This window comes from Humulus lupulus, chromosome 1, assembly GCF_963169125.1.
Source record: "Humulus lupulus chromosome 1, drHumLupu1.1, whole genome shotgun sequence".
NCBI lineage: Eukaryota > Viridiplantae > Streptophyta > Magnoliopsida > Rosales > Cannabaceae > Humulus > Humulus lupulus.
In genome coordinates, this window is record NC_084793.1 from 283,272,332 (window position 1) to 283,289,646 (window position 17,315).

Sequence of the window (17,315 nt, forward strand, 5' to 3'; positions counted from 1 at the left end):
ACCCAACAAGTAAAGTGTCGCCTTAGGGTCGGTCAAGTTAAAGTCAGATAACTTATAAGACAATATTATCTTTATAATTTAAAACTTAAAATAACTCTTTATTTTCTCTTTTAAATATAAAGGACCGCTGGTTTGGTCAAAATATAATTAACCGCAAAAGCTTAATTACATCTTTGTAAGTGTAACCCATTATTTCGGAATTCATGACTTAACTTAGAGAGTGTCGCCTTAGGGTCGGTCAAGCCTAAAATACATCACTTCTTCCTATCTTTGTATGATGCCAACCTTGGTATTATTATGTCTAGAAACCTTCCTTAGGGGGATGGAAACAAAGCCGCTTCGAGGCCCTATTCATATCTCACGGTGTTGTACTAATAATGGAGACCATAGGTCACATTGAGATATTCACCTTCTCCCACTTACTATTTTAGATTAAATGTGTTTTATTAAACTAATAAAATAATTCTAAATTAATTACTAGTTTATTAATATCCCTATGAATGTAATTAATTAAAAAATTCATAATTATAAAAGAGCTTGTTTCTATAATTAATGTGATCTAAATAATTACTCATTACATTCATCTAACTTTACTAAAAACGCTTTTTACATAAAGTTGGTTATCTTAAAGGCCTATAAAATCTATTGTATTTATTATGGTGTGAGTTACTAAGTTTTAACTAATTTGATACTTAGTAGTTTACATGCAATTGGCTTCTCCAAAACAATTTATATAAACAAATAGGAAAATCCTAGATAATCATGTTTCTAAAAGATGCATGATTAATGAGAAATTGTGAGGGGTTTCAAGAATGGCATGTAATTGACTAATGCATGATCATGTTATCAATCAAACATCAATGAATATTTATTTAAATAAATACAATAAATAAATAAATAATAAATGATGAACCGAGTACTAATGGGTATTTCTAAGATTTACAACCCTTTGAAAAAATTAGAAATAAAATGACAATCTAAGCCTATGTAGGTTTCAAGACTCTCCAAGAATGCTCATCTTCTCATTTAGGCTTTCTTGCTAATCTTTAGGAACTTTGCTTTGCCCAACTTATTAATTAGAAACAAACTTTCTAATTAATTTATTTAATTAAAACTAACTTTTAATTAAATAACCATTTTGTCATCTTTTTAATTTAGTTGAATTTAAATAATTAAATAATCAAATTCAAATAATTATTTAAACTTAAGATATTAAAATATCTTAATCAACTATAATATATTTTATTTTCTAATAAAATAAAATAAGATATTAAACTTTTAAATTCAAATAATTTAAAATTAATTAAATAAAAGATATTTGCAAAAAAAAATAGGAATTAGGGTTTGGGAACAAAGATTGTGCCCTAGGGCCGACGGCATGAGGTGCCAAGCTTGGGATGGGCGACTAGGAAGGTAGGCGCATCAGGCATGGCACACAGGGGCGCACGCAGAGGGCCAGGCAGGGGTGCGTAGGCAGGCAGTAAGGGCTCGGCTCGGGTGCGTAGGGGCGCTCATAGGCAGGTCGAGGGCCAGGCGTGGGTGCGCAAGGGCGCGCGCAGGCAGGCGTGGGGGCCAGGAGTGGTTGTGCGCAAGTGGCCGAGAGGGTTCAGGCTGCTACCATGGCGGGTGGCTCGAGTCCTTCTCCATTTGTGTACAGCTTTTTACAATGCATATTTCATAAATAGAAATTTACAAAAAAAAAACCTATGCCCTTTATGGCTTACACAAGATCTAGAAAAATGATAAAATTCATAACCCAATAGCACCATATAATTAACGATCCATCATTCAACCATACATTCAAAAAATAGATCCATTCATTCAATATACATATCAACATACATATAACAAATGCAAGAAAACCACGCAGTATTTAATATATATATATATGTTTGTAGACTGCTCTAGTACCAATTGTTGGTATTAAATGATCAAATCAAAGGTACGCAGCGGAATATATGGACTCATTTTAATAAATATTAATACCGGCCAGGATCATACACATATATAAATATTAAATCAAATACAAATAGATTAGAGATTACCTCTTGTATCCTATCAAGTGTTGTTGAGTCTTTTTGTATAAATCAACGATCTTCTTATCCAGTGTTCTGAGATCTCACACCCTGATCTTCAAGACCAATCCTCAAACACACAAGGACGTGTGTGGGCACGTAGGATTCAAAAGATTGATTTATGTGACTCCCTAGATGTACTCAACACATGAGATCTAGAGAGTTTTGACAGAGAGAATGTTTAGAATAGTTTTCACGTTTAGAGAAAACTATCGTTTTAGAGAGAGAATCTATCTTTTCATTTTTCAAAATAATAATCAAGCCTTATTTTGAAAGTCACGTACTATCAGACTTATAAAGATATTTAATCTAATTAAATAATCTTTATTTAATTCAAATATAATTCAAATTAAAAATAATTTAAATATTTTCATTTAATTATTTATTTAAATCTTATTTAAAAAGAATAATTGAATAACTGATTAAACAAAATTATTTGAAATTCAAAATTCAAATCTAACAGATTAAATCCCTGATGCTAGGCGCCACACACTGTACAATATAGGTTTCCATGATTTTCTCATTTGTTTGTTTAATCAATCTTTAAGACAATATATTTATCCCAACATAAATTTCAGTTAATTCAAAATTAATTTTATCTTAAAATATCAGTTTTAAAATTAATAAATATCATATTATAAATAAGATATTTATTATTCTCTCTCTTTATATTAATCCAAACAAGATTAATTTAACCTATAGTTTTTCAAAATAAAAACTATATAGTTAAATAATTAATCAATTGCCCATAATTATCACATAATTATTTCCTTGCCCTAGAAAATTAATTCCCTTGCAATTTAGTCATTTCTCTTTACAAATCTTTCTTTTGACATCCTTACCCTTGACAGTGTAGGACAAAGGTGATATGGGGACCATGGTGTTATGATTGGTTAAATACAAATGATAAAGTGTTAACATACAAGCAAGGTATAAACACTTAGTAGAATTCACATAGTGAAGATGTGAATTTGAGTTTCAAATTGTAGGCACTTATAAAATGCAAATTTGGATCCAAAGTGATACATAAAAGTATCTAAGGGTTCCCAAAAAGTTTGGTGGCATTTGGAGAATTTTTTGGACCTTTGGAAGTGTCCAAAGTTAGAGGGGGTGGCGATACATCGCCACCCAGGAGGTGACACATCGCCTAAAAGCTAGGGTTTCTAGAAACCCTAGCAGGTGATGCATCGCGTCGCCTGCTGTATAACGTGGATTTACGTAAATGCTCAAAATAACGTGTTTCGCAAGTCTAATCCTATTGGTTAGACCTAATGACGGTGCCTAATCTATATATAGGTCAAAAAAAGTTATTTGGGAGACTATATCACTCTTTCCAATCTCTCTATACCCTCTTTCTCTCTCTATCTCCAAGAATCTCTAGTTTTCTCCAAGAACTCTCCAAGAAAGTGCTTGACTTAGAGAGTTGAAGGCTTGTTCAATCTCAATCCTCATTTCCTCAATAGAAGGCCTCAAGCATCAATGGTGGCTGGGAAATAGAGTATTAGGTCAGCGTTCTACAATTGGTTTGTGTTTTGGTTTGCTTAAGGGTTTGCTCAAAGGATTGTTCAAAGTGGTGAATTTGCCTAGGGTTTGAAGCTTCATCAAAACTTGAAGAACACCATTGTTCTACTTGGGTTTGCATGTTCTTTCTAAATCTTTTTTAAGTCTCTGTCAATCCAAATTTTGTGTAGATTCTATTCTTTGTGGTGGTGTTATCTCACTCTCCCCCAACACATGGACCTATAATACGAAGCTCCAATAAATCAGATTATTAATTAAACTCTTTTATCTAATAATCTTATTTATTAATTCTATGATTACTCCACTATAAATATAGAATTGCACTCTAAGTATTTATAGAATTATATTTACAGAGTTTTCTCTAATTGTCCATTGATATAACCAACATATGTAGTTATGTCGTCCATTATTGGTTCGTTAATAAGAGCTGGTCAAAATTACCATTTTACCATTCTAATTACCTCTTGATCCTTCATTAATTCACTAGCGAATAATTAATCTATAATCTAATTATAGATTTGAGCTCAATAACTATTCAGTTCCAGAATCAACCCTTAAAGGAACCAATATTAGATCCGTTAGGAAAGCATGGATTCAATTATTGTAATTCATGTTCCCAGCCATCCATGATATTGAATCTCCAAAACAAAAGTCATTAGCCTCATTATTCTAAGAGACCTTAACGAGTGAATCAAAAGATCCAATAAACATAAATAGGACTTCATGAATACTCAAGATTTAGACTGATCTACAAATGATAATCTATTATGATAAAAATTAAATATTTACGTCAAACGACAAGTTTATAATGATATATAATTCTCATCGTTCCTATCATATATAATCTCTATTATATACAACACCTTTACTAAGATGTCTATCCACATCAGTAATCCGAATCTAGGTTACTTGCATCTCATATGCTTAGCAAATCGTACTAGTAACCATTCATTATAGATTCCTTACTTTTAAATGTTACTGACTATTTTATTCATTATATATGATCTTAATTCTCTCGTACTAATACAAGATCATATTCTAATGAATGAATATGGAATTTTCTTAATATTAATATATAATGAATTCAAAAAATAATTATAAAATTCAAATATAATAAAATTGTACTTTTATTTAAAACTAATAAAATGTCTTTACATGTTGTTAGGGCATTAATCCTAACACATTCTTATTATTACGTTGTACTCGGACCGGAGGTAAGAAAACTGCACCCAATACATGATATATGTGGTTAGGGCTTGGCCCAGTTATTGATTATAACTATGAATAGGGCTCGGGCCTCTGAAAATGATTGTGATTGAGTTATGTTTGTGCTCGTTGACTAAACATGCTTGAATGCTCCATTTCTGGCTAAGTCTTATATGATTGTTCGCATGGTCTGCGTAGTTAGGGCTTGGCCCCGTTAAGGAACATGGTTATTACTATGTTTGCATTTAATTGATTTTGTTATATAATTATTATGTATGTATTTATTGAAGTATGCTTATTTGTATATGTATCTATATTTTTATCTTAATACTTGGTTCAGGGATTGACTTATTAGTTAAGGGCGGCAATAGCATGTTGCGCGCTGATCGAAAGACTTAGGCCCAATCAGGGACGTACTATTACGTTGGCCGACCCTATGGTCGTTGGAAAACAAAGTGCTTGGCTAGCTCTATGGCTAGTTACTCAGAGCTAAGGGCAAGGGCCCCCGATGACTCTATGGTCACATAGATAAGGCATAGGGCCCCGGGTTTACTCTATGGTCATCAATTCAGAGCAGCGGGCCCCAGAATGATTCAATGATCATTTATTTTAATTGTATGCATGCATGAGTATGTTATTAATGTTGGGGATGCTAGATATGTATTTGGAATTTGTATTCACTATTCATTCACATGTTTAAGTTTTCTTGTTGAGTCTTGGCTCACGGGTGTTATGTGGTGCAGGTAAGGGGAAAGGAAAGCTTGACCAGCCATGAGTTGGAGAGTTTCGATGGCGGCGTGTACATATGTGGCTGCTTGTCCACCACGACTGAGGATTTCTAAGATGAACTAGGGTTGTATCCTTTATTTTTCCACTTAGGCCAGCCGACTGTTCCTTTTGATTTTTATATACCCTTTTAAACGTATGTTGGTAACATTCTGGGATCCCATGTATGTATGAAACTTTTAAATAAAAAGTCAATGTTCCTTGACCAAAATTTTTAACCCTAACCCTTGACATTAAACTTAGTTACACGTTTATAACCAAATGACTTGATTAGCAAGTCTGACACTATTTAAAGTACACAGTGTAACGGTCCTGAATTAGGAGGACATTACACGTTAAGTGCCCCTTAAGCAGTTTCCATCACTCGCAACTCTGGGAGGGTGTCCCCTAGTTTGACTCCAACTCATCCGCATGTGTCCAAATCCCCAAGTATGGGATTTTCCCGAGCTTCTAGACACTCTGCTATAGTGGTCACAGTGGTCGTTGTTATGTCTCTGTTGTTTCTTTACCATCTGCCCCTCCAACATCTTCTGCAAGGGTCCCTACTCTTGTAACTTTGGGAGGTGCCCTGGTTGTAGAGCTTGCCACTTCTGGCAACCCAGGTGCGGTGAAAAGGGGTTTGGCTTCTTTAAAAAATAGTTGTTTCCTTGATAATTTGTTTGCTAGTGTTGATGAATCTTCAGAGGTAGAAGAGACAGATAGTCGCCCCAGGAGTGGTGTCCCAGAGGGGAGCTTTGCTATTGAAACTCCTTCTGCCTCGCCTCTATTACGACCCTCAAAACATACAAGACCAAAACATGCGGAAATCTAAACTTTTACTTTAATTCATTATACCAATAATCCATATAAAAAAACTTTTAAAAGGATCGTGTGCGCACACTTTTAGTTTTAGCAAACGGAATTACAACTACTCTTTTACAAAGTTAAAGTAAAACAAATGTTATAAAATAAATAACAAGCTCCCAACATTTCTTTTTAAAATGGTGTTCCATCAAAACCTCCCCAGGTCGGGCCACATGTACATATCCACAAGCAGACTCTAGCGCTCACTGCTCCACTTTGCTTTTACACTTACCTACAACATGAAACAACTGTTGGGGTTTTATGCCCTAATTAAAACTCAATTTCTTAGCAATCTCATTTATTATAAATAAAAGAATAGAAATCATTTTTTGACTTGGTCAATCACTTTGCTCACATGTTTTATTTTCATGATTATTTGTTTAATATAAACTTTTATGAAATCTCAAGCATATAGCTAATCGTATTTATAGTGATGTAATCACATTGGATTATAAATATGATTATATGTTCAAATATAAGTTAGTTCTAAGATTAGTCAGTGCACAGGATTTACACTGACTTGCCAATCTACGATATGATCTACTTACACATTGTAGTGTTATGTTCTTTCCAGAACATTAGCAAAGTAGATTAGATCGGATGTATTTGTTACATCGGACTGGACCGATATTGAAAGTATATAGGATAAGTAAACATACAGTTATTATCTATTCTAGTCATATCATACAGTTGACCATAGGTCAATTCAATCTCAATTCTGAGTGGTTAGTATTCTAACTGATTGTATTATTTGAGTTCTTTGACTTGTTCGTTACCAGCTTACCCTTATTTGTTATAGAGTGTTCTATGAATTCAAGAGTGCAATTCTGAATCTTTAGTGGACTCACGAGAAATTAATAAGTTAGTAAATTTATTTGTTAGATTTATGATAACTATTGGAGCTTGATTTCATAGGCCCATGGTCCCCGCTGTACCTTGGATAAAATCATCTAGATAGTCTCAATTAATTGATTTAATTATCAATTAGAATTATCAAAGTTGATTAGGTCAATTTTGGATAGTTTCACAGTGTTATACAATTTAGAGAAGAAAAGAGAAATTATGACAGATTTATTAATTAAGATAAATTGGTATCTAAATTAATAAATAAGTTTAAATCAATGTTCAAATTATAAATAATTAATTTGATAAAGGATTTAAATAAATATTTAATTAATTAAATCAAAAGAAAATAATACAGGCCTTGTTTTTAAGTCCAATGGGCTTATAATCAAATGGGAAATTTCACGGGCCTAAAGCCCATGATAATTTCGAACTAGGGATGTTAATTGGCTATTATTTTATTGATTTTTTAATTAAATAAATGACCTAATTGAGTCTATAAAAGGAATGCTAAGAGAGAGTTGAAAACACAAGTCAAAACATAAGTTGAAACAGAAGTTTCTGATAGGTTTTAGATTCTCTCTAAACATAAGTCATTTTCTAAGCATCATTGTTCTTTTCTCTTCTTCTCTCTGTATCTATCTCATGTATTGAGAATTTTCCACTCTAGTCTAGGTGATTCTAAGGTTACTTTGGAAGGCTGTGAAGAAAATTGAAGAACGGTTCAGTTTTTTGGTAATACTTTGCAACAGAAAGGATACAAGGGTTAGAGAAACTGAAGGAATGACTTTATTATTCCGCTGCATATAATGTAAGTATTATCATTATTTCTCTTTGAATTCAATTTTAGAAATATGTTCTAGGTTGTTTCATATTAACTTGTTTAATATTAGATCTACATGAAAATAAATAAAGATCTTGTGTAAGTTTTCCTAACAACAACTAGATAAGCGAAAACGCTTAGTAAGAATAGTCTTGCACACAAATATACTAAACCCAGTAACGGGTTTCCCTAAGGTAGTTACCACTACCAGTCATAGGGTATTGGATAAATTCCAACCCTATCATACAATTCTCAATAATAGTCCTAACAACAAAATCAAGCACAATGGTTGTGCCCAACAACCAATGTTCATACATATCAAACAACCTGCATTCATAAATTTCCCAGAGCATCCAACATAAATAACCATATCAAATAATAACTTTGGTTGTTTCTAACAACCAATTTCACACTTAACACAATAACCTTGACTCAGAAAATTCCCAGAACATACATTATATCACTCATACTGTAATATCCTGAACTCATAAGATTCTCAGAATATTCAATTATATTTAGCATACATCATGGCTAAGCAATTAAATTATCAACAAGGGATCCGAGCGACTAGCACCTTGGAGGCTCTGATCAAATGCTTAAAAGAATGGAGAAAATGGTTGAGCACTAGGTCCTATTTATAGAGTTCAAGAAGTGAAACTAACTCCTTTTAATTTGAATAAATAAATGATTATGAAATGAAAAAGATTTGAATTTTCGTTCAACTGATGCCCATAACTCGGTCAAAATCGTTCAAAGGCAAGTCTAAGGGGTTAAGGGTATTTTTAAAATTCAAAAATTCAAACTTTCAAAACTACTCTCATGGAGCCGATATATCGCCCACCCTAGGTGATATATCGCCTCCCCCAGTATTCCCAAGGCTAGTTCAATCGTCCGTGCAAAGTCGACCTATTTTCCATATCTTCCGTAGGCGATATATCGGCCCCTATGCTGCGATATATCGGCATACGTAGATATATTAAACACGTATTTGCACTTTTTCAGCATAATTTGAATTAGATAACAGCTTTGACTGAGTCATAGTTCGATCCTAGCAGCTGCTGGAAGGTTCTAGAGCTTCTAGATCTTTCTTTTATTAAAACTATTCGTCAAAATACTTAATTCCTTAATAATCATGATTATGACAAGTGTCATGCTCTTAATGGCTCTATCTAAACCTTAGGTTATAATGAATAATATATCTAGGACCAGCAATATTAATCAAACCTTATGTTATAATTAATATTTTTAAACTATACGTTAAACTTATAAAATCCATAAATGTTGCTATGAGTTTCCAACTAAGTCCCAACTTGAACCAAAATCCATGGCAACTAACATACTACTAACTAATACTAACTACTACTACTACTACTACCAACTAAGTAAACATTGCCCTTACTTGCACCAAAGAGCACCCGTGAGCCAAGACCCAGCAAGAAAACTTCACAAGACATAACAAAACTCATAATATGCATGTACAACAGAATTCCATAATCGAAAAATCATTAACACATATATTTCAATCATACCAATAACCAACAAGCAATTAACGTGTTCATTTTACCCTATGAACAATTTCATGGCATATGTCAAGTAGGGCACAACACTGGGGCACAAAGCTTCCGACCCACACCGAGGGAGTGTGTACAGCACTCCTATAGTGGCTTCGCGCCATCACAGTCTACATTCAGCATGTGTTGCCGAACACGGCCCATTGCCGATCAATCACAACATATACATATAATGCACAATGTATCATTTCACATAATGCACAATTAAGATTTAGCTCTAAAAAATAAATTCAAACATTAAAAGTAACTGATCTTGATATTACTTATTTCAATGAAATTAAATCTCAAGAATTGAGAAAACATACGTACATACACAATACACAATCAAACAACAAAATGGCATATTTTATTTTTTACCAAAAAAACAAAAATTCGTATTTTCCTAAATAACTATTCTAATTTCTAACTTATATATATATATATTACAAAAATATATATACATAATTACATATAAAATATTAAGTACTAATTTAACTTATTATTTATTAACATATATATTTATCTAATATATATATTTCTTTTATATATCCTAATAACCTATATAATATATATTATATATTAATAAAAAAAAACACTAACCGGAGCCGTTAGGGAGAGGGGCCAGGGTCGGTGACTCGGTGGTTTCCAGTGAGGGAGAGCCATGCGGCAGGTGGAGCTCACTGGCTACGGGCCTACAGGCCGTGTGGTGCTGCGGAGGGCTGGGCGGAGTTGCAGATTGCGGTGCGGAGGGTTGACGCCGAGGGAGAGATAAGCAGCAGGTGGATTTATTGAGGGCTGGGCTTGGGCAGCGGAGGGCGGTGTGGTGGCCGGTGGGCCTGAGAAGAGGAGAAAAGGATGGGGCCAGGCAAGCAGGGCAACAGAGAGAGAAATGGTCGAGGGGGCTTAGCCTTAGGGTTCTCTTTAGTTTTAAGAAGATGAGCCAAAAAAAATGTATCAAAAATAAAAATGAATCAGTTTTTTTTAATGTAGTTTGGGTATCGGGTCTAAACATGAACCAATGACACCCAACATGCGAAATTCGAACCCTACCCGAATCATGTCAGGTTCGGACCGGATTTAACCCGAATCCGACGGATTTTGTCAAAAGCAGGGTTTTTGGGTTGCGATTCGGGCGAATTTGCAAATTTTGCGAGTCAAATGTTCACCCCCACCTAGGGTTACCTGCAAGAAAACTCTTTGATGCCTAAGTCATTTGAGTGTTCATTAAGGCAGAGTAACAGTACAAAAATCAGAGTTGCCTTTGTTGTTCTCAACATTGGCTATTTATAGCAATTGAGAGGTGAGTCATTGATTAGATGGAGAAACGCGATTGGTTGTTGAATAACCAAACCTCCTGCTTCTAATCATCCTCTTTTAAAGATCATATTAAAAATAAAACAAGAATTCTTTCTGTATCTGGGGAAGGGCCTACTTTCTCTTCCGCGTAGAAGCGGTCTTTATATTCATAGAGTGATTACTAACTTAAACGCCTCATACTGAGCTTTTAAAAAAAAAATGACTAATTGGGTTGGCTAAAAAAGCTTTGGGTCAAATGCCACATGAAAATTTTGGTCTTAGGCCCAATGTGGCATTTTTTGGGTTCCAACACTAATATTGTGAATAATTTTTACAAAATAATTTTACTTAATTAAATATCCAAAATTTTAAGACATTAATCATTTTTTTTTTTCAAAAGAAATCATTTTTTTTCTTCTCATATTTTTAATTAATTCAATAACAATACTAATAATAATTTGTATTAATGTCTTAACACTTTATGTTTTTAATTAGTTAAATTATTTATATATTTTTTTATTCTAGAAAGGGTAAATAACTATTTGATACATTGTGTTTTATTGAAATACAGATTTTGTACCATATATTTTCAATAAAGCTCATCTGGTACTCTGTAATTTAAAATCATACATATTTAGCACTCGGACTCAAATTTGAGTCCAATGTACCAAATATGTACAATTTCAAATTACACGAAAATAGATGAGCATTATTGAAAACATAGGATACCAAATTTATATTTCGATAAAACACAGGGTATCAAATAAGTATTTACTCTTCTTAAAATTTGATTTTCTTTTATACATATTTAAATGTTTAGAATTGCGGCGAAAATCCCTAAGTAGTGATGTTTGTAGCACTTAAATCCCAAACTAACTTTTTTGGTGGCGAAAATCCTTGTCGTTAATGTTTTGGTGTGCAGTTGGTCCATGGTTGTTAATTATGTTAACAGTGCCACATGTCCGTACCAGAATGGATAAAGAAATATTAATATAAAATAGAAATATTTACGGCAAAAATCCTTATGAAGTCATATTTGTAGCACTTAAATATCTATGTAGTCCTATTTGTAGTACTTAAATCCCTATGTAATTTTGTTATCCAATATGGACACGTGGCACCATTAACACATTTAACAAGCAGGGACCAATTGCCCACCAAAATACTAACGACATGGTTTTCGCCACCAAAAAATTACTTAATATATTTAAGTGCTACAAACATCTCGACATAAGGACTTTCACTGCAATTCTCCTTTTTATATAATTAAAATAGAAATATCTACAGGATCTGATATCTTATGCCTAGATGCATGCTTCCTATTTTCATATACATAATATAAAATAGAAAACACCAAAATATGCTAACATATGAATTATCATGTAAATACTTAAATGAAGACATAGAATACTTACAAAGTGCGTAGCGGAACAATGTCTCATTTCTTTGGATTCTCTATCCTTTTGTCATTTCTGAATGCTAAGAATTGTCAAGAATCTAAACCGCTTAGACTATGTCAAAGTCTTCCATGCCTATCTCTAAATCAAATCTAACAAAGAGTGGGCAAGTTCTCAACACATGAGATAGAATTGGAGAGGGAAGAACAAGAGAATGAGTGGCGAAGAAGAGGATTAGACTGTCTAGTTTTGTACTTACCCAAATTGAAACAACACAGTTTTTATCAGTCACTTGTAGAAAACCCTAGACGTTGCATTCCTTATATAGGCAACTTAATGGGCATCATTTTAATTAAATTAATTAAATAATAAACAAAAATTCTAAAGCCTTGGGCGCCCTACACATGGACTTGGGCCCAATATTTTTTGTCTTGAATTTAAATCTCAATTGGGCCTAAAGTTCAAAGCCTTTTTTATTTATTTTTATTTTAATTAATTAAATAAATAAACAATTAAATTATTATTCAAATTAACTAATTATAATTTGAAACTTGATTTAATATTATTTATTTATATTGACACCAATTTGTCAATATTAATAAATTTGCCCAAAAATCTCTTTTATTCCCAAATGTAAATATTTTTAATTGATAATTAAATAAATTGTTTTAGACTATTAAACTTGATTTTATAAAAGACGACATGGAGACCATGGATCCATGAATACAAACTTCAATAAATTCTTGTGAGTTTATTTATTAAATAAATTATTTCATAATTTATTAAATCCCCATGACTTCACTATAGATTCGGAATTGAACTCTTTAATTCATAGAACGAAATCACTCGTATAAAGTCGTCATCCATTGTTATAATCATTACCATCAGTCAATCCTTTATCGATGACTTACTAATGAGCTGGGTGCAAATTTACTGTTTTACCCCTCATTAGTATTTTATCCTTAACTCTCACTAAGTCTCTTATAAATGATAAATTCGTAAACTTAATCACAGATATGAACGTTCAATCATTTAATCATTTGGACTAAGCTATTAAGGAAAACATATCTTCAATTCTCATATAGAAGCTATAGCTTTTATATCTATGATACATACTCTTATTCAATTATACTAATGAACCTCCGAGATGTAAGTATAGGCTATGTCGTAGGATAAGTTTTAACGAACAAATCAAAAGATTCACATAATACAATTAATAGAAATATTACAACTTAGAATTTAGATCGACCTGACCTATGATCAACGTTGTGACTCTTATTAGATTCGATAATAACGATACTTACTTATCTATCAATAATCAGTATCGTTCGTAGTTCAATGTAACAAAATACATTTGATCTTACTACTTAACTAACATCATGGACAAGACATCACACTTAGTGTATAAGTAGATCATATCGTAGATTAACAAAGCAGTGAAAATCATGTGCACTGTTTTAATCTTAGGACTAATTCTTTTAAACATATTTTATAGATATTTGTATTAAGCAAATAATCTTGTAATAAATACTAGCAAGCAATGTAATTGATGAACAAAATAATTTCTACTTCTTTATTGATAATCAAAGTTGAGAAATGTGGTTTTATATGAGCATAAAATCCAATAATATCATTATCATGATAGCATTTTTTTTATTAAAATTATGTAAGTTTTATAGTTAATTATCAAATATCGAGTATTATTTTAGTGTTTATTAAACAAGTGTCAAAGAGTAGTAAAATAATTTCTACTTTTTTTTATTGATAATCAAAGTTGAGAAATGTGGTTTTATATGAGCATAAAACCTAACAATATCATTATTATGATAGTATTTTTTTTATTAAAATTATGTAAGTTTTATAGTTAATTATCAAATATAGAGTATTGTTTTAGTGTTTATTAAACAAGTGACGTGAGAGTAGTAAAATGACGTAATCTCATCATAAAAATGTGGTACCAAAGCATAAAAAGAACTAAAAGCGCCGAAGTGTGTTCCGCCTTACGCAATTATGTTACCCACTTTCAGTCACTCATGGAAAAGTACGACATTGGTTGTTCAGAAAACATAAACATTGTTAACGAAACGAAAAAAGAAAGTGCGATTTCCATATGCGAGGACGAGTTAAAAACGACATGGTTTATACAAACTAAAGATAAATGAACAACCCATCAATAGAGCGGCTGCAAAGTTCCAACGTAAGACTACAAGTGTATTGTAATTATCAAAGAAAAGAAGTAAGAAATATATATATATATATATAAGCCACGAAATCCATTTATTATACTCAAGGTGTTCAATAGGGGCAACTGATTTCTCATCAGAAAATGTGCGACAACGAAGATTCCAAGCCTTGTTGCAATGTCTCTTAACACAGAAAAAAGAAATAAAATCAGGACCAAGTATAATTAGCTTTCCTCTGTTTTGGGGGGACCCTTCCACTTGAAGTTGTCAGCATATGCCTTCACCTGACAGCAAAGATGGCAAAAAGTAGTTAGAGCTCCAAGAGAGTAATCGCTTATCAGACAAGAAAACTAAAACAAGGGCAATCAATGTAATTATTGTTACTTGAAATGCGCAGAACACGTCTTCTTTAAACGTGTTTCAGCTATGAAATAGTAAAGAAAAGGAATGCAATCAAGCCTTAAAAGCACAGTTTGGTATGACTAAAAACTCGCTTCCACTAATACCTAGTAATTGCTCAGAATGGAATATACACTTGGATGAATAAGCAGAGCATGGATGACAAATTGAATGCCCTAGGCTGCTTTAGTGGAGTCGCAGATTAGTTGGCAAGCTCAAATAAAAAGAAAGGCTCATAAGGTCAAAGCTCTCCCCACAGTTCCCAGGCCTTCAATAAATTTACACTCCTACATTTTGGAGTTCGGTTAGGTTCCTATAGTTGGATAAAGCTATTCAAGCTCAAAATGACAGAAATTGTTTAAAAGACAACCTGTCCTGGTTTCCAAGTGCACATGCGATATACCATTGCTCTTGATATAAATGTTCACTAAATTTTTCAATATGCCTATAGCGCAGAATCATAATATGGGATAGAGGAAGAGTGATGGGATAAAGGTTGTAAAATGAACACTTTCCCATAGAAAGATAACCACCTACAATAGCACACAATTGGAGTATAAAATGAACCATTCTGCACACATTGATATGACCATCCCCCCTCCCCACCCCACCCCCAATGATTAATTATAATCAGCTTCTTTAATTTAACATGATAATGCAATCCTCGAGTCAAATAATTCAAACAAGTTAAAAAAAGTCAGGGAAGGCAACGGGTAGAGAATATCAGACCTTCAATAATGGAGTATTGCGTTTCTTAACCTGCAAAGTTTGAAATCCATAGTCAACAAGTGAAACAAAAATGAAAAGAGTTCACTGCTTATGAAAACATTCATCAAGCTAACAAAATGGACAAAATATTATTGCTGACTGCTAGCCTAAACCCTACACAGTCGTAAGCAGCCTATGCCCTACACGCTCAAGGCTAGTATTACTATTAATCAAACCACAAAAATAAGACCAGTTCATTAAGCTGTCAAATATGAATCCATACCCGAGAATATAATAATGCACTGCTACATAAGTAGCTTCAAGAGTATCTCAAGCGAAAGAACCAATAAAAATAATAGCAAAGAATGATATGGAACACTTACCACATAATCCCAACCGTGTTTCTCTGCAAATGCCTTAGCAGCTTCTTCACTATCAAAACCAAGAGCAGAATCACCAACATTGGCATATGGATCCCCAGTAGATGTCCAGCCCATCAATGGATTCTCCCACCTATATACCCATTATGTAAAGTAACTATTAACAATCTTATAAAGATAAATAAATGTCAACTAATTGAGCATTAAGAAATTTGTTGTCTTCTTAACACAAAACAGAAAAACCATTAGCAATGCTTATAATAGAATTCAAAGAAAAACGATCCCGATACAGATTTGATGAAAAAAATTAAATTCAATAAAATACTGGAACAAGAACGGTTATTGAAATTACTCGACAAAAGTAAATGGTGGGGGAAAGTTCTATACAAATGAAAACTCTAAATGAAGACTCAAATTATTTATGTAAGCACAATAAAGTTTACAGCTTGACTATAAATCTAATGGACCAAAAGTCAATTGGGATACAAAGATCATAAATTGACAAAGCCATAAGCATAAATACACTAGTGAAGTTTAAAGCTTCATACTTCTGTGTGGACACAAAGTTGATTTTCCATCTCCCAAGTTTCCCTGATCCTTGTTGAGTTGCTGTTCTAGCAGGAGAGAAAATCACAACCTACCATACATGTCCAATTACTGTTAATCACGGAAATTCCCGAAACCTCACTCATAAAAGGAGAAAAAAAAACTAAACTAAACTACAATAATGTAATTCCGCAAACCCAAAATTCTTTCTGTAAAATTTCCTAAATTAGGTCTTCGCCCTAAGCTCAATCAAGAATCGAAGAAAATGGAGAGTCGTACCCGCCTACGGAGGTGCTCGTCGGGGACCCCAGAGACCATACCGATCTCGCCAGGCTTGTAAACCTCTAAAGCATCAGCAGAGAAAGGCCTTGACCCAGCGAAGAATGTGGTTCGAAGAGCACCACCATGGCTCGAGATGCGTCGCAGAGAGGAAGCCATTGCCGTAAGCGTAACCAATGAATCTACCGAGAGAATGTAACTCGCTGCCCCTAAATAATGGTCGCTGGCAACTAATGTGCACACCATTTTATTGAAACTATAAACGACATGTCGTCTCCCATAGATTCACTGCGTCACATGTCGTTCAATTGCTAAAACACGCCCTTTTCAAAAATTTCCTTTAGGACGAAACTCGAAAGAAGTAGATAGTGTTTGATTAATACAATATTAGTATCTACTAAAAAAATACAATATTAGTATCATCTTAATTTATTATCATTTTAAATATGATAAATCAATTCATTTTCGCTGATTCTGATA

The 17,315-nt window shown here is 33.1% G+C and overlaps 1 protein-coding gene across 1 annotated transcript; it reads right to left on the bottom strand.

Moving 5' to 3' along the window:
* Window positions 1–14,422: 14,422 nt before the first annotated feature.
* On the bottom strand, window positions 14,423–17,062 carry LOC133807518 (NADH dehydrogenase [ubiquinone] iron-sulfur protein 4, mitochondrial). The gene is made up of 5 exons (XM_062245811.1): window positions 16,836–17,062; window positions 16,559–16,647; window positions 16,014–16,143; window positions 15,652–15,681; window positions 14,423–14,807 (listed from the first exon to the last, which is right to left on the bottom strand). Exons 1-5 carry the CDS (start codon window positions 16,992–16,994, stop codon window positions 14,748–14,750), a joined length of 468 nt encoding a protein of 155 aa, XP_062101795.1. The 5' UTR covers window positions 16,995–17,062; the 3' UTR covers window positions 14,423–14,747.
* Window positions 17,063–17,315: the final 253 nt, after the last annotated feature.

Excerpts from the sequence above, each read along its gene's own strand:
- LOC133807518 (XM_062245811.1), bottom strand. The coding sequence starts at position 16,994 with ATGGCTTCCTCTCTGCGACGCATCTCGAGCCATGGTGGTGCTCTTCGA. Across the intron at positions 15,682-16,013 it reads AACACGGTTGGGATTATGTG|GTTAAGAAACGCAATACTCC; the intron begins GTAAGTGTTCCA and ends CAAACTTTGCAG. Across the intron at positions 14,808-15,651 it reads GCAATACTCCATTATTGAAG|GTGAAGGCATATGCTGACAA; the intron begins GTCTGATATTCT and ends CTTTGCTGTCAG.